Source organism: Vitis riparia, chromosome 6, assembly GCF_004353265.1.
Source record: "Vitis riparia cultivar Riparia Gloire de Montpellier isolate 1030 chromosome 6, EGFV_Vit.rip_1.0, whole genome shotgun sequence".
NCBI classification, from domain to species: Eukaryota; Viridiplantae; Streptophyta; class Magnoliopsida; order Vitales; family Vitaceae; genus Vitis; species Vitis riparia.
In genome coordinates, this window is record NC_048436.1 from 14448389 (window position 1) to 14466119 (window position 17731).

The window sequence follows — 17731 nt, forward strand, 5'->3', positions numbered from 1 at the left end:
CGTAGATGCTTCCAGATTTTTGCAGCAGATTCAAGTTGCATAATTCTGGTGAGAATTAATGGTGAGACTGCAGAAAATAAGCAAGCCTTGGCCTTAGCCTTCCTCGTCTTTTTCTCCTTATGGTTTTTCATCTGTGCCACAGTTGGATTGGCTCCAAGTGGAGAAATTTCATAATCTTCCTCTATTGCTTCCCAGACATCAAGAGCCTGTAGATGAACAGTCATCCTGACAGCCCAAGTTTGGTAATTTTCTCCATTGAAGACTGGTGGTGCTGCTGTGAAGCTTGCTCCTTCCATTTCTGCAAGGTTTTCAGATTCAGGTTTGGTATACGGTGTTTAGGCTCACACACCTCACTGGTCCCTCAAGACAAAAATGCTCTGATACCAAACTGTTGGAAACAGGGGAGGTTAACACACCAAGCAACAGAGAACAGAGATGTTGCTACTGATCTGATTTTTTTTATTTGATCATAAGGCTGAATTTATACAGATTGTGTAACAGATATGACCTCAAAAAAAGCATCAAATCAAGCTACTTGTTGAACAAACAACTACCTCCTACAAAATAGCATCAGAATTTAACTTAAAAGCAAAAAACATAAAAATAGCAACAGCAAAAACAGAAACATAAAAATAGCTTCAGCATTCTAGTAATCTCGTTGACTTCAATTGCATGTGGTTGACGATTTCAGCCTTTCCCTCAGCAGCTACTAAGGCATAACTCTCAACAGGGATGATCGAAGGAAACTTAATCTGAACCAGAGAATAACTAAATTTTCGTCTCGTTGGCAGAAACTGATTAGCAAGATCATCATTGAATAATAAGCTCCTTCATTTTGATCCTTTTTCCTTTGGTATATTGCTTTTCTTTTCCTTGAATTCTGATGAAGCCATCAACCTTTTATTTGATGGCTAGATGTGATTGCATCATGGATCTTGGAGCCAGCCGAGTATTATGGAAGCTCTCTTTTTTTCTTTTTGCATGGTCAACTTTAACGGTTAAGCTCTTAGCTAGTATTAGTAAGTGATTCATGTCCATACACACCTCTCTCTCTTTCTTCTCCCTCTGGTTATGGCTCCTCATCTTTCACTAGATCTTCTTATCTAACCTGGGCTACACCTCTTTTTTCCCTTTTTGGTCCTTTTTTTTAAAATTTTTATTTTCCCCATTTCTGAAGCTCTCTCCAATTTTGTAGTTCTCAGACATGGAAGGGTTGAGGACTATGGGTCCAGTCGCAGGACCCTTTTCTGAAGAGAAGCTAGTGTGCCAATTCACTGGAAACATGATCCATTCAAAGGGCATTTTTCTTGGAGATGACCCTTTTAATTTTAGCTTGCCTATGCTCTTGGCACAGGGCATTCTGATTCTGCTTTTAACCAGAACCACTCACTACTTTCTGAAACCTCTTGGACAGGGTATGATCTCAGCACAAATTATAGTAAGCTTCTTCCCGCTCTAGATTTTCATTCTCTTTTTCTCAGTTTCATGGGTTGTTAAAATCTTGAAACTTCTGGTTGTAATCTATGCCGGTGATTTATTTGGAGCAGGCTGGTATTATCATGGGCCCCTCCATTCTAGGACATGATGGGGCTTATGCAGAGAAGTTGTTTCCACCAGGAGGCAAATTGGTACTTGAAACACTCGCAAATGTTGGCTTCATGCTTCACCTCTTTTTAGTAGGATTGCAGATGGACCCAAGGATATTAAAAAAGGCTGGGAAAACTGCAGTTCTAATAGGCATTGGGGGTTTCATATTGCCTTATGGACTTGGTGAATTGGCGTTTATCATCATACATCATGTGATGACTCTTGATAGGAAATTATCGGTTTCCATTCCTTTCATGGTGGCACTAAATTCTATGACTTCCTTTGTTGTTGTTAGCAGCCTCCTTACTGATCTTAATATTCTGAATTCAGAGCTGGGCCGCTTAGCTACCCAGACATCCATGGTCAGTGACTTGTGTAGCTGGTTCATGGCTACAATGATGAACACAGTAGGCATTGCCGCCCGTGACTCAGATTGGATGTTGCTATGGTCTCTGATATGGCTGCTCATCTTTCTTATCAGCATTGTGTTTGTCTTCCGGCCAATAATAATCTGGATATCAAAACAAACTCCAGAAGGAGAACGAATGGACGAAGTTCTCTTCTTCATCATCATTGTAATGATAATGGGTTGTGCATTCTGTGCTGAGGTCCTTGGCCAGCATGCTGCCTTAGGCCCTTTAGTGTTAGGCATGGCTCTCCCTGATGGACCACCAATTGGAACAATTTTACTGCAGAAGTTTGATACTATGGTTACTGGCTTGCTACTGCCAATTTTCTTTGCTCTCAGTGGCTCAAAAACGAAACTGTTCTCCCTAGGAAAAGGAATGTTTCCCTTCATGGTCGAGTTCATCATCATTTTGGGCTATGTAGGGAAGTTCACAGGCACACTTATTCCAGCAATCTTCTCTGGTGTTCCTTTCTGGGATTCTTTATGTCTTGCTATGATCATGTGTTGCAAAGGCATTATTGAGGTTGCCACATACAGCATGTGGAAGGATAGAAAGGTAATTGAATCATTCAAATCATCTCTCTTTCCCTCTGCATATTCAACCAAGCAATCAGTTGTTTGATGCTCTGTTTGATCAGCAAGAAAATGGAGGGGAAAGTAAAGAAAAGTGAAAATCCTTGGACCATCTTCTTGTTTACCAAACAGAGTATAATCCAAGACATGTAGCAGTTTTCACAGTTGGTTTTTACCTATTTTTCACAGATTATATCAGTGGTCATGTTTTAGTATAAGATGAAATTTTTTTTACTCTCCTGAAAACTGATGAAGAAAGCTTGAACCTATGACATATAGCAGGAGTTCCATTATAATATAAATCCCTTGCCATAAGGGAGATTTCAGTATGCAAATTTGGGGTGTAGATAAATTTCTTTTTTACTAGTTCATTGGTCTGTCTGCAGATCTTAAGCTACCAATCCTATAGCCTTCTGTTAATCACCATGCTGATTGTCACAGGGGTCTGCAGACCCATTGTCGGTTACCTTTATGATCCATCAAGTAGTCACATGTCCTATAGCAGAAAAAGCATTATGTACCCTAAGCACGATTCGGAGTTTCGAATATTGGTTTGCATCCACAATGAACACAATGTGTCCACCATTATAAACCTCCTTGAAGCCTCACATGCCACCAAAAGCAGCCCCATCTCCATCGTTGCCCTTTGCCTCATGGAGCTCACTGGCAGTTCATCATCTGTTCTCGAATCATATGACTCGAAAAAGAAACTCACTTCTGGTGTAACCCACTTGGGGCATATTATCAATGCCTTCAACTATTATGAGCAGCACAACCATGGGCGTGTGACAGTGCAGCATTTTACGGCCATTGCACCTTATTCAAGCATGCATACAGATATATGTGCTATAGCACTAGAGATGAGGGCGAACATAGTTATCGTCCCCTTCCATAAGCAGTTGGCCTTTGGTGGAACAGAGGAAGCTACAGCCACCTCTATTAAGACTGTAAACCTGAATGTCATTGATAAGGCTCCTTGCTCTGTTGGGATCCTGGTTGACAGGGGCCACATTGGTGGGCACAGGTCATTTGTAGCTGGGCATTCATTGTACCATATTGCTTTGCTCTTTCTTGGTGGGGCTGATGATCGAGAAGCTCTTTCATACAGCAGACGTATGGCTGAGGATCCAAAGATAAGACTCACGGTTGTCTGTTTTAGACCATGGGGGGAGCAGGCTTACACTGAAGAAACTGAGGAGTATCTTGACAAAAAGCTGATGAATGAGTTTAAGGCTGATGCAGTGGACAAGATTGTTTACAGTGAAGTGATTGTTAAAGATGGGGAAGGAACAACACAGGTGATTCGGTCCATGGAGGAAGGTTTTGATTTATTTATAGTGGGTAGACACCATGATAAGTCTCCATTTACATTAGGCCTTACTGAATGGCATGAATGCACCGAGCTTGGGCTGATTGGGGATATGCTGGCCGGTTCAGATTTTCTCTTTTCGGTATTGGTGGTGCAGCAGCAGCCATTTGGATTAGGGGTGCAAGATCTCAGCCTCAATGGGGCTTCATGATTTCTGGGACTATGAAGATGCTAAAGATTGCAAGCTAGGAGCGTACATTCAAAGAAATTGAGAAGAAAACATATAGGAGAACTAGATGGCTAGGGAATGTGTTTCAGTACTGTATTTTAGCCTGAATATGCATGAGAAATGTAAATGAAAAATATCTCATACTGATCCAGGAATGGTAATTAGCCATGACTTCGAAACAAGATTTTTGGTACAACCTCCTCTTTTGGATGGAACTTATCAAAAGGGTCAGTGGTCATTAGTCTATCTGGCAGCCCAAAAACTGGCAAAGCATAGAAAGAAACTGAGTAACCTCAACTCTGATCTTGTATATTCAGGCTATGTTATTTGGATTAGCCTAATTGGTTTTAAAGCTACTAACTCAGAAAGCTAATTGCATGACTTTATACATATGGTAATGATATATATTATATGCTACCAAATTGGATGTATTACCTCAATTAAGATGTTCAAAGAGGCACTTCCAAACATGAGACTTTTTGTGGTTAGGCTGATCAAACCCTGAAAAATTGCAGCTCAAATATGGCAATGAGATGAGTTATCTAGACATTAATTAAGCAAGATGAAAAACGAAGTGGGCACAACCAAGTAAATTTTTAGTAGGAAAGGGTACTCCCTTTTTTCAATGTAGATAGACCCCATCTATGAACCAGAGTTTCCCGTCACACTAGGCCCTTGAGAATGGAGCCCCATACTTCATTGGGTTCATTTTGGACATGCTAGAAAGCCATTAAGATCTTTAGCCTGATTGCTATCAGACACCCATTCTCTTCCCCAGTTGCTTAATCACCCTGCTTCCTCTGCTACAGACTCAAGGACTCGTGTATCTATTCATAGAAGCAAAGCTGTGAAACTGCACAATTTGCATAGGATGAACCCATACAAGGTATGAAGATGGATTTTTACTTGGCACCTGGGCAGGGGGCCAGGCTTGGGGTGTGGCCAGCCCTTAAAGGGGTGGTTAATCATACAAATATATGACCAATAGGTCCGATACTTTGTCTTAATTTGGAGAGCTAACAAGAAATGAAAACAAGAAAAACTAAAAATAGTAAGAATTAGGCAGCTGTGATCCCTCACATCCCTCCATTGCATCCCAGTCATTGTGGTTGGTTAAAAAGCCTTTTGTTTTTCCTTTCCCATTCCCATTCTCTCCTCTCATTCCTCCTTTGCATCCTTATTATCTCTCTGTGACAGGCGGGGCCACCGTCGGGGACATAGGCAGTTTCTACCGGCAAGAGACGGGGGAGGACCAATCCAAGATCCGGCCAAATGCCAGAGCAGCTCCTGTCTTGCACGGAATTACCACCAAAGGTGAATTCCTTTGGTGTATGGAAATTGGAGAAAGGGCCACTGAAGTATCCTTTGCCATTGCTGCAAATGCAGATTCTCGCCATTCTTGCAGTCATTCACACGCTTCATTTTGTTCTCAAGCATTTAGGACTCCCCATGCTCATTTCTGAGATTGCTGTAAGTCCTCTTCCTCTCGAATCTCTACATAAACTTCATTGCAATCTGAATATTTATGTCCCATTTTGTATGTTTCTTTCTAATCATGATAGCCAATATTAATTTGGTACCAGGGGATTAGAGAATTTTGAGCTTAATTGTTTTTTGCTTCGCCCTTGTTTCTTCTTTCTTATTGTTGGAAGGTTTGCTGTTGATGCTACCCTTGAACAATCTACTGGTTCTTCACATAAATGAAGGCCTGCAAATCTGTAGAGAAAGAAACAAGAAAAAACAGAGCAAAGCAAAAATAGGGTGCACACACTCAGGCAACGTGAACTGCAGCTTATGAATATTTTCAGATTTTTAGATTTTAAAAAAAAAATTGTGAAGCTTGCTCAACAGACTTCTTTCTTTCTGTCCATGTCCTCCGTTTGTCAGGATTATAGCCGTAGATCAAAAAGATAACTTAGCCATGTACTTCTCTTGAACTCCCAATGCTGCTTTCCTTAGCATTTTAAACTTTGTTGTTGAAGTGCCCTGGTCAAGATATCTGCCATTTGATCTTTAGACCTGCAATAATTGATTTGTTGTCACTTGTCACAAAGGATCTTTGTTGGTGATAGTCGTTTTTCTCTAATGTCTTCCAAAATTCATCCAACCCATATAGCTTGAGAAGTTGCGATTGAGGCTGGCATGTGATTTGCTTCAGCTGAAGATTGAGCAACTGACTATTGCTTTTTCGACAACCATGAAAATACACCTATGCTAAGAAAAAAAACATAGCTTGATGTGCTTTTCACATCATCTGCACATCCCCTCCAATCACTATCACAAAACTCAATCAAACTTCGCTTTAGGATTTCTCTCAAATCGAATTCCATAACTCCTTGTACTCGAATATACCTTAAGACTCTTTTTCGAACACCAAAATGAAACTGACTTGACTATTCATGAATTTTGGCAGCAAACATGATATCTCACCTTCTTGTTGTAAGATACAATAGGTTCCCAACCAAACTCCTATAAAGGGTTTCGTCCACCTTCTTTACACCATCTTCTTTCATCAAATTTTCATTATAAACAAGAACATTCCCAGCTTTTTTGGAATCTTCTGAGCATAATTTTTTTAAGAAATAAAAAGTCCATCATTTTGGTGAATCTCCATGCCAAGAAAATAATGTATCAATCCCATATCACTCATTCCATATTTCTTCATCACTTCATTTTTTAATTCATTCATCATCTTTTTGTTATTCCCAATAAAATACCAAGTCACCAACATAAAGAGGAATAATGACGATGTCGGACTTACCTTGTTTATTCATATACAAGGTTGGCTCACTCTTATGTTACGGAAACCTTTTTCAAGGAAGTAGCCATCAATCTCACAATACTTAGCTCTAGGTGCCTTTTTGAGTCCCTACAAAGCCTTTTTTTTTTTTAAGCTTGTAGACTTTATTTTCTTTTCCTTTGATAATGAATCATTGATGTTGTTCAACATGCATACACTTCTTTCAATTGTCCATTCATGAAGGTTAATTTAACATCAAGTTGGCAACAAGTGCAACAAGCACTTTCATGGTATCCAAGTGAGAAACTAAAGCAAAATTTTCATGAAAGTCAACACCAGGCATGTTGAGCATAGCCCTTGGCAATTAATCTTGCTTTATTTCTTCAAATAGATCCATCAACATTAAATTTTATTTTATAGATCCATTTCACTCTAATGATTTATTTATTTTTTGGCTTATCAACCAACCCCAATTTTTTATTCTTTTGAATAACATTCATTTCTTCTAGCATGACTTTCCTCAACCCTCTTTTTTCATGGCCTCTTCAAAGTGTTCTAGTTCAACAACACAAAAATTGTATCTCTCATAAATATCACTCAAGCTCTTCATTTTTCTTAGAGTTGAGCTTGGTGATGATAAACTTGAGCTTAAAGGGTTACTTGTTAGTGATGGCAAATTTGGTTGAGTTGAATCTTCTTTATCTTCATTTTTTTTTCATTTTTTTCAATGACTGATTTTTAGGGCAAGTCAATTGGAACAACAACATTTTTCACAATTACTTCCTTTTCCCAACTCCACATAGCATCCTCATCAAATAAGACATCACTACTATTATCATTTTCTTAATTTTCAAACTATACAACTTGTAGCCTTTAGAATGAAAGCTACAACCAATAAAAATACATTTCTCACTTGCCTCACAAGGCTTGTACTTTTTTTTTTTGTGGAATTTGAGCATAAAAAAAGAAGTTTTAGGAAGTTTCTTCTCATATTGACTTTGTCATCTCCATCACAGTTTGATTATTCCTTTCAAATGCCTCATTTTATTGTAGAGTGTAGCTGTGAGTTGTCTTTCCATGCCATCATATCCACAAAATTGATCAAATTCCTTTTAATTATACTTCTTGCCTCTATCACTTCTCAACATCTTCATGCAATAGCTAGTTTGTTTTTCAACAAGGATTGTAAACTCTTTAAAGATGCTAAACACTTCAAACTTTTGCCTCATAAAATAAACCCATGTTATTCTTGTAAAATCATCAATGAATAAGATAAAGTACCTCTTTTGAGAATGCGAGGGTGTTTGCATTGGCCTACACACAACTGTATGCACAAGTTCAAGTAACTTCTTAGCTCTCTAAGCTACTCCTTTTAGAAAGGATTGTTGGTGATGTTTCCTCAGAGTACATCCTTCACCAACTTCATTCTTTTTATTAATTTTTGGTAGCCCATACACCATATTTTTCTACCATAATGACTTGAGGCCTTGAAAATTTAGGTGTCTAAGTCGCCTAGGCCAAAGCCATGAATTGCTATTGACATCTACCTTCAAGGCCACATCTTTTGAAAGCTTGAAATTGAGTAGGAAGTTGCAATTCTCCATTTTCAGTTTCGCCATCATCAAGTTATTATAGCCTTTATCATAATCATGCAAGAATTGTCTCCAGAATGCAACGAATAATCATTCTCTGCAAGTTGTTTAACACTCAATAAATTTGGTTTAAATCAAGAACATAAATATACCTCGAGTACATATTACACTTTTTTTGGTTTGGACTCCAATGGATCCTTTGCCTTTTACTTCTACCAATAAGTAATTTCCAAGAATTACTTTTGATGATGCAGCAACATCCATATCAAGAAAAATGTTTTTATTTGTTGTCATATGATTTGTACAATCATGGTCTAAGAACCACTTTAAGAGCAATTATCACTTATGAGGCACACTTCATTTTCATGTCAAGTTTGATGAACATAAAACATATTTATTTCACTGTCTTTTGCAATTGTAGCATTTTCTTGTTGCATATCTCTTAATCTATAATCTTTTTGTACATGCTCGATTTTTTTATAGTTGTAGCATCATGGCTTTCCCTTGAACCAACAATAATCTTCTAAATGACTACTTCGTTTGTAGGTTTTACACTTTTGAGATGATCCTTCGTAAAATTTTCCATCAAAGTTGTCTCTATTACTACCTTGCCTTTATCTCTGCCTCTTGAATCTTTTCCCCTTCCTCGGCCAAACAATTTTCCTTTCTAATCATTGTTACATGGCTACTTCTCATTGTTTTTGGCTCCAACATTAAGTTTAGACCGAAATGCAATATTTTCTACTTTTTTATTTTTTAATTTCAAGTTAGCTTATGCTCAAATAATTTCAAGGAGCACGGATACTCAATTTTGAGATATCTTTTGTTTCTTCTATCAAGCCACAGTTAGATCAAAATTTTCAAGCACACTAATAAAAAATTTCTCAACAATTTTCTTATAAAAAATCTCTTCATCCTAAACTTTCATTTGATTAACAAGTTCTGTGAATGTGAAAGAGTAATAATTTATAATCTCATTTTCTTTCATCTTAATATTCTCAAGTTCCTTTTTATAAGATTGAAGTTTCACGTTTCTTACCTTCAGATCTCCTACCTACTCATGTTGCAAGATCATTTAAGCATCTTTGGCTTTAACTGCTCTCATGATTCTTGGAAAAGTAGAGTCTGCTACAGCTCTATGCAACATGGAGAGAGCACTTGCATTCCATATTCTGTCTTCTTCCAGCTTCTTTTGCTGATTTTCAGTCAACCTCTCTTCAAAATCTGGTTCCTTAAACCCATTCTCAACCATGTTCCATAAACTAACAGAGAAGAAAGTAGTTTTCATGTTTACAGACCAGAAATCACAATTCTCATCGTCAAAAATTAGGCCCTCTATTCGGCCGGATTACAACCGTAGTCAAAAGGATAACTTAACCATGGTTAAAATATTAAGAAACAAACTACATTACATCAAACTCATCAACCCTTAATGCTAGCAGTCTCTTTATATACTTGACTCCCTACCAAAACTTGAACAAGGAAAAGTTTTGAGTATATAAAATGAAAGATTTAATGAATTAACCAATTGAAGAGGAGCCTTTTCTTTTTTCTTCTTTTTTTTTTGTGATGGGTGATGATAACTCATGAATGTGAATGTGTGAATGATTTGCGTGAACTAGGCTGGACTACTGCTGGGTGGATCAGCGCTGGGGAACATCTCGGCCTATTCAGAAATGTTTCTCAATGTAGAAAGTCAGAATATAATTGGTACTCTATCAATATTTGGGTACACACTTTTTATGTTTCTAATTGGAGTGAAAATGGATGTGGGCATGATAAGTAACACAGGCAAAAAGGCCTTGGCTGTTGGGATATTAGCCCTTTTGGGGCCATTAATAGTTGGTATGGCCGTCGCATTAATCTGCCTTAAGTTTTGGGCGAAAGAAGCCACGAATCTTACCTATATAGCAGCAGTGCATTCTCTGACGCCATTCCCAGTCATCGCTTGCCTCCTCAGTGAACTCAAAATCCTGAATTCGGAGCTTGGCCGGCTAGCACTGTCTTCAGCTATAGTCAGCGACTTATTCAGCTTATTCCTCACCATTGTTTCCGTCGTGGTTAGGACCCGTGAAGGCGCACCATGGCATACAGCGGTGGTAACCGTGGTATCACCTGTTGTTTTTGTCCTTGTGGTTGTGTACATCCTCCGCCCGGCCATGTTCTGGGTCGTTGCACAGACACCAGAAGGCAGGGCGGTCAAGAATGTGTACATTTACGCTATCATTTTGGGGCTCCTTTTTTGTGGTATCTTTTCTGATTTTTTTGGGCAGTATGTTGTCTTTGGGGCATTTATCTTCGGTCTGGCTGTACCAGATGGACCCCCATTAGGCTCTGCTCTGGTGGAAAAGCTCGATTCCATGGTCTCACTTGTTCTTATGCCAATCTTCATGGCTACATGTGCCATGAGAGCAAATGTGATTGACGTCTTCAGGAAAGGAGACAAGGAAACAGTAGCCAATACTTTTATCATTCTTGCCACTCTTATAGCAAAAATTGGAGCCTGCGTGGCACCTCTCTTGTATTGCAAGATGCCTTGTAATGATGCTTTAGCACTTAGCCTCATCATGAGCGCCAAAGGCACTGTAAACATGGCCACCCAAAGCGTCCTAAGGGACAGCGGGGTAAGAAAATCTGCCTCAGAAATTCTTCCACTTTCAAGTCGATTGATACTGCGGTTGAACATCTATCATTGACGTCCCTCCATTTTTTTTCCTTTTTTTTTTCTTTTGTTTGTTTACCAAGTGCAGGTGGTGGATGATGAAATATTTGGACTAATGGTTATTGCTACAACCTTGAACGCAGCTATTGTGCCATTCCTGGTGAGAAAACTCTATGATCCTTCAAGGAAATATGCAGGCTACCAGACAAGGAACATTATGCATTGCAAACCCAACGCCGAGCTTCGCATACTTGCATGTGTCCATGAACAAGAAGGCGTAACCTCCATCATCAACCTGCTCAATGCCTCCAATCCTACCAGAGACAACCCCATCTCCATTTATGTTCTTCACCTCATCGAGCTAGTTGGGCGGGCCACCCCAATCTTCATTTCCCATGACATGCAGAAGAGGACTGTTTCTAATCACTCCTACTCCGAAAATGTCATCCTTGCGCTCAATCGCTACCAGCGGAACAATGGAGGTGCTGCCTTGACCCATGTCTTTACAGCCATCTCTCCCCACAAGCTCATGCATGAGGATATATGCACTCTTGCGCTAAACAAACTGGCTCTATTTATGATAATCCCCTTCCACCGTAAATGGAACATCGGTGGGTCTATTGAATCAGACGAGCAAAGGATAAGGAACCTTAATTGCAGTGTCCTGGACATGGCTCCTTGCTCTGTAGGGATTCTTGTTGACCGTGCCCAGCTAGGGCGCTCGGCCTCACAGTCATTTTACATTGCTCTTATTTTCCTAGGAGGAAACGATGACCGTGAGGGCTTGGCCTATGCCAAACGCATGGCTTCAGGCCCTAACGTGAACCTCACAATAGCTCATTTCTTGCCCATGGACGATGAAAACACAAACGAGTGGGAAAATATTCTTGATGATGAGGCACTCAAGGATATTAAACATAGCAATCTGGGCTTTGAACAAGTTAACTATTTACAGAGAGTTGTGAAAGATGGACCTGAGACGGCATTGATTGTTCGATCAATGACTAGTCAGTATGACCTCATAATAGTAGGGAGACGGCACGGTGTAGAATCGCCTCTTACATCAGGCCTCACAGAATGGAGTGAATTCCCAGAGCTTGGGGCCCTTGGAGACCTGCTTGCAGCATCAGATCTAGACAGCAATGCTTCTGTATTGGTTGTGCAACAACAACGAAAGTTGTAAGACACCCATTAATTGTGTAGCTAGATGCTAGTGTACTTGAAAGGAAATTAAGAGTTGATGGATGCAATTGTGTCTCTCCTCCTTTCTCCCTCTTTTTTATTTTTATTTTTTTTCTTTTTTTCTGGCCTCTGTAACTTGAAGTTTAGATATATGTATCTATCCATGATATCCCTATAAAACAAACTTTTTGTTTCTAGCTTTTCTTGTCACATCTACCAGCTGATCTATCTCTTTTTACACATTCATTGTTTAGCTTTGAATTAAAATGCACCACTGAACTACTATCAATTGAAGTCATGATCAGTGTGTACATATAAATTTTGGAGAAAATTGTTTCTTCAAAAATGACACAAGTTAACAAAACTTGAATTTCAGTATTCATAGCTCCCAAGTACTAAAAATAGTGTTGGGAAGTTGTCTTTTTACAGGATAATGATAATCTAACGGTCCTTAATCTTCACTTCATTGCACGTAATTAAACTCATTGAGAAAAGCTTGCCAATATGTTCTATGTGGGGTTTGCAAGAGGTATATAAGAGAAAAGTATTGAAGGATTCTTATCATTATTCGTTTTAATTACCTTAATACGTACGTATTATTTACACAAAGATCTCGCACAACTAATGATGTGTTTTCGGCCAATATTCGTGTTTGAATTCATACAATCACATAGAGAGTTATATCAAGCTCCCACAGGAAGCTGTTTCCGCAGGTCTGCACTATTATGTACGTAATAGATGAATCCATGAAGAATATATATATACATATATATACTACCACCCATCACTTAATTGGATTATATTATTCATTTAGAGCTTCATTAATTAATTCAGCATTTTGATAAGTAACTCAGAGGGATGATTCACTATATATTGACTTCATAAAATTTCTCCATGGGTTGCTTTTAGCCATTGAACTATTGTCATGCGATACATATTAATTCAGTTAATTAACTTTGGCTTGATCATTTGAACCTATGAAAAATTGACATTAACAACATGTTTAATGGTGTTCTAGACTTCTAATATCCTACGTGTAATTTCGAAGTGCTTTTGGGAATGAAGAAGCCAAGCCAAACAAAATTATATCTAGGTGAAAAAACCCAAAATGGTTCTTTTTTCACATGGAGAGAGGATAAAATTAAAAGTACTCAAAGTAGAAAAAGGAAAACTTGTGGATAGAGAATAGAGAGGATTTATATCGAAACCAAACGGTGGTGAACGGCCTCTATAAGCTTGAAGGTTTTATTGAAGTTTGACCAATCCTATTGTTGCTCTCCTCCATATCTTCGAAAATTCATGCCTTAAAGCCCTTAACACATCCATCAACCAATATTCATCATGCAGGCTAAAAAAAAGGAAAAAGAAAAAAAAACCAAAAAAAAAAAAAAGAGGAGATCGAAAGAGAGAAAGAGAGAATTTTCTACTCACCTTTGCTGTCTTCTCTCCTCCTACATAGCTTGTGTATGCTACAAAGATGAATGTTTCAGACGTATTGTACGGCACAGGCTTCATATGCAATACCGTAATGAAAATGAAATCAAGAGGTATCTTTTATGGAGATAGTCCACTCAACTTGTCGACTCAAATCCCGTTGCAGATCTCTCTATCTTCCTTATGCATTTCAATCATACAGTTCCTTCTCACCCCGTTTGGTCAACCTGCTTTCACCGCACAGATGATAGTAAGCTTATTTTCTTCCCTCATGTTCATCTTCTTTCCATTTAACATTTTCCAAACAGAAAGGATTCATTACTATATGAATTAGTCTCTGATGCGTTTAGGCTTACATATTTAGTCGGCCAAACCCTTTAGGAGTCTCTGATAGAAAATTCATATTGCTTGTATCAAATTTATAGAAAACCAATTCTTGATTTAATATGATCTAATGTGTAAATTTGAATATGTTCATCCTGATCATTTCATTTTGTGACATTGATTAGAGAAATCTCCCACCTTTTATAATATCTTATAGAATATAGTTGGTTTATGCTTAGATTGAGAGTCCATTTGGAGATGATTATGGTTAAAACCCTTTGATCAGGAAGACTTTTGTTAGTAGGGCTTCCATTATACCATTATAAGCACTTTTAAGGAGAATCGCTTATATATATATATATATATATATATATATATATATATATATATATATATATATATAAACTCTTCTCTTCATGCTTCACATTTTTATGCCCTGCAAAACAAATGCTGGCACTACTCAAAATTTCAGGCAACAATTTACTGTACTGCATCCAAAAGAGGAAAAAGAAGTATGTAATATTTGGTGTGTGTGATGTTTATGGTATTCATCAGGGAGGTATTATCCTGGGACCGTCGGCTTTAGGAAAATCTCCAGCATTCTCCAAATGGGTTTTCCCAGAGAGCAGCATTTATTTCAGCCAAACCGTCGCCTTATTTGGGTGCATGATCTTTATGTTCCTAGTTGGAGTGAAAATGGATACACATCTGATGAGGAAGTCAGGAAGGAGAGGAGTAGTCATAGGCTTCTGCAACTTCTTCTTGCCATTGATAATTGTGGTTGGCATGGCTCACAATCTCAGAAAAACTAAGACCTTGGGCCACAATATAAGCAATTCTATTTACTGTGTAGCAACACTGATGAGCATGAGTTCCTCCCATGTCATTACTTGCCTTCTAACTGATATCAAGATCCTCAACTCCGAGCTGGGAAGGTTAGCCCTATCCTCATCTATGATAAGTGGCCTGTGCAGTTGGACCCTGGCATTGGGCTCATATGTAATATTTCAAGGCTCAACTGGTCAGTATGAAAACATGCTAGCATTATCCTTGTCATTTATCATCTTGGTGCTTATCATTGTATACATTCTGCGGCCTATTATGGATTGGATGGTTGAACAAACTGCTGAAGGAAAACCAATCAAGGAGAGCTATGTCTTTACCATCTTTATGATGATCTTAGGGAGTGCCTTCCTTGGTGAGATCATTGGCCAGCATTTCATGGTTGGGCCTATAATTTTGGGCATTTTTGTACCGTGTGGACCACCATTAGGATCAGCACTGATTGAGAAGCTCGAGTCCTACACTTCCGCTATTCTTCTGCCACTTTTTTTCGTTATCTACTCGTCGAGAATAAATCTTTCTATAATAAGTTCGAAGAACCTTCTCACTTTGGCAGTCATAGAGTTAGGCGCCTCCGCGGGAAAAATTGTGGGAACCATGTTGCCTGCCATGTACTACAAAATGCCAATCGATGATGCACTGTCGTTAGGCCTTGTCATGAGTGCCCAAGGCATCTGCGAGGTTATAATTTCAGGAAGAGCGCTGATGCTTGGGGTATTAACTTCAACTCAATCCCATTATATATCTATGCTTGTTTATAATAGTTTTAGCTAAAAACAAATTGGTTGCATTCTTGCAAAATGGTTTTGGGATATCAGATTGATTCTCCTCGCCTTATCTTTAGTATAAAATCCAAAATGATTCTGCAAAAATACAATCAACAACTGCCTCAAGGTTGATAAACTTAGCCTATTTGTGCTTCATATGCTGCAGTACGTCGATGAAGAGTCATATAGCATCATGATCATATGTATGGTTCTCTTCTCCGGAGCCATCGCACCCCTAGTGAAGATGTTGTACAAGCCAAGGAAATACAGATCACAGAAGCGAAGGACAATACTCCATTCCAGACCCGATTCCGAGCTCCGCTTGCTGGCTTGCATCTACCATGAAAACAACACATCTCCCCTCCTTAATCTTCTTGAAGTCTCCAATCCAAGCTTCGGAAGTCCAATCTGCTTTTACGTTGTGCACCTTGTTGACCTTGAAGGCAGATCATCTTCCATGTTTGTGGCTCATCGTCCAGGAAAAAGGAAGTCCGCTCACGCCACCCACTCTAAGCACATCATAAACGCTTTCAGATTATACCAGCAACAAAACAAAGGCGCTGTGACAGTGAATCCCTTCACATCCATTGCACCATACGAGACCATTCATCAAGATGTCTGTGGACTTGCTCTGGACAAGAGGGTGGCTATGGTGCTAGTTCCATTCCATAAGCGGTTTACCGTTGACACCACCGACGCAGCCAACACTACCATCCGGACTGTCAACCGTAACATACTCGAAAACAGCCCTTGCTCCGTCGGCATCTTGGTTGATCGCGGCACGCTGCCTACCAACACCTTCTTGTTTGCCAGCAGAACCGTATACAGAATTGGGGTGTTGTTCGTTGGCGGGGCTGACGATAGAGAGGCACTAGCATACGCCATGCGCATGGCAGAACACCCAAATGTAAGTCTCACAGTGGTTCACTTTGTTGATTCCAGCTCCAAAGACCAGAAATATCACGAGAGAGGATTCGACTATGAACTGATCAATGAATTTAGGCTGGCAAACCTTGGAAGCGAAAGCCTGGTTTTCAAAGAGGAACTGGTAACAGACAGCTTGGGAATTATCACAGCGATCCAAACCTTAGAAAACTCGTATGAACTAGTGCTGGTGGGTAGAAGCCATGCAAATGATTCAACAATGTTTGGTGGGTATACAGAATGGAATGAGTTTCCAGAGCTAGGGTTTATCGGGGACATGCTAGCATCCTCAGATTCCAAATGCAAGGCCTCACTACTGGTGGTGCAACAACAAGCATTTGTAGGTGATGGCATGCTGGAACCCTCGCCTTTCATTGAGGGAGATGCATTTGCTGTTGTGGATATGGGAAAAATGTAACCAGTTTCTTAGCAGATTAACATACAGCATAATTGAAATAGGATCAATTTAGAGGAAAACATGAGAAAAACAGTATGCTTCTTTACTTAATGCCTTCCTGTAGTCACCTGTAAAATACTTTCCTTTTTGGAAGAAAAGAAGATTTTTTTGTTCCTATGGTTATATGGAGTACTCTCCCTTCACAGTCTCCAAACCCCAATCTAATTGAGGTAAATTCAGATAGAAAGAACCAGTTCCACCACTCATTAAGATCTTGCTTTTTCAATTAATGTTCTAGGCAATAAAAATATGCATAACTACTTAGGAAAAACACAGCATGCAAATGATTAAATTGGGATTCCATGTGACCTCCAGCTCAAATTCTTGCAGTCCCATAGAGAATTTGCAGTCCCATAGACACAGCATGCAACTGGTTTTGGCAAAGAGCCCGGCCACTATTTTTTTTTATTTTTTTATTTGGACATGATCGGAACAAGCCGACCTTCTATGGTAGCTAGTCCAAGACTTCATTTGACTAGTGATACTGAAAATCACCCCCCACATAGAAATAACTCATATGTAAATATAAGACTGCATGTCTCCAATCTAGAGAGAGTTAGCCAAGTTGATCTCCTCCGGGAACTGGGGTGCATGACTGAACCCGTGAACTCAGCGTCGCGATCCTTTTTGTCCTAACCGATACTATGCAAGGCTCGATGTGAGTTCATAGGGATCTCCCAGCTTACTATTTTAAAGGAG

General features: G+C 39.2%; 3 protein-coding genes across 4 annotated transcripts; all 3 read left to right on the forward strand.

Annotated features, from left to right (window-relative positions):
- The first annotated feature begins 1127 nt into the window (after positions 1–1127).
- On the forward strand, positions 1128–4254 carry LOC117916800 (cation/H(+) antiporter 14-like). Its single transcript, XM_034832975.1, has 3 exons — positions 1128–1438; positions 1548–2552; positions 2956–4254. Exons 1-3 carry the CDS (start codon positions 1205–1207, stop codon positions 4087–4089), a joined length of 2373 nt encoding a protein of 790 aa, XP_034688866.1. The 5' UTR covers positions 1128–1204; the 3' UTR covers positions 4090–4254.
- A 1046-nt stretch (positions 4255–5300) lies between these two features.
- Positions 5301–12370, forward strand: LOC117916783 (cation/H(+) antiporter 3-like). Its single transcript, XM_034832950.1, has 3 exons — positions 5301–5577; positions 10062–11063; positions 11190–12370. The coding sequence occupies exons 1-3, from the start codon at positions 5380–5382 to the stop codon at positions 12282–12284; spliced, it is 2295 nt and encodes a 764-aa protein (XP_034688841.1). The 5' UTR covers positions 5301–5379; the 3' UTR covers positions 12285–12370.
- A 1350-nt stretch (positions 12371–13720) lies between these two features.
- On the forward strand, positions 13721–17128 carry LOC117916796 (cation/H(+) antiporter 15-like). 2 transcript variants are annotated; one of them, XM_034832969.1, is made up of 3 exons: positions 13721–13967; positions 14597–15598; positions 15818–17128. In XM_034832969.1, exons 1-3 carry the CDS (start codon positions 13761–13763, stop codon positions 16991–16993), a joined length of 2385 nt encoding a protein of 794 aa, XP_034688860.1. In that variant the 5' UTR covers positions 13721–13760; the 3' UTR covers positions 16994–17128. The 2 variants fall into 2 exon arrangements, with proteins under 2 accessions (XP_034688860.1, XP_034688861.1); XM_034832970.1 differs by having other exon boundaries at positions 13906–13967; positions 14727–15598.
- The last annotated feature ends 603 nt before the right edge of the window (positions 17129–17731 follow it).

Bases quoted from the DNA above. Each gene is read 5' to 3' on its own strand.
- LOC117916783 (XM_034832950.1), top strand. From the start codon at position 5,380: ATGCCAGAGCAGCTCCTGTCTTGCACGGAATTACCACCAAAGGTGAAT. The intron at 5,578-10,061 runs GTAAGTCCTCTT...TGCGTGAACTAG, and splicing joins TGCTCATTTCTGAGATTGCT to GCTGGACTACTGCTGGGTGG. The intron at 11,064-11,189 runs GTAAGAAAATCT...TACCAAGTGCAG, and splicing joins GCGTCCTAAGGGACAGCGGG to GTGGTGGATGATGAAATATT.
- LOC117916796 (XM_034832969.1), top strand. From the start codon at position 13,761: ATGAATGTTTCAGACGTATTGTACGGCACAGGCTTCATATGCAATACC. The intron at 13,968-14,596 runs GTAAGCTTATTT...GGTATTCATCAG, and splicing joins CTTTCACCGCACAGATGATA to GGAGGTATTATCCTGGGACC. The intron at 15,599-15,817 runs GTATTAACTTCA...CATATGCTGCAG, and splicing joins GAAGAGCGCTGATGCTTGGG to TACGTCGATGAAGAGTCATA.
- LOC117916800 (XM_034832975.1), top strand. From the start codon at position 1,205: ATGGAAGGGTTGAGGACTATGGGTCCAGTCGCAGGACCCTTTTCTGAA. The intron at 1,439-1,547 runs GTAAGCTTCTTC...TATTTGGAGCAG, and splicing joins TGATCTCAGCACAAATTATA to GCTGGTATTATCATGGGCCC. The intron at 2,553-2,955 runs GTAATTGAATCA...GTCTGTCTGCAG, and splicing joins GCATGTGGAAGGATAGAAAG to ATCTTAAGCTACCAATCCTA.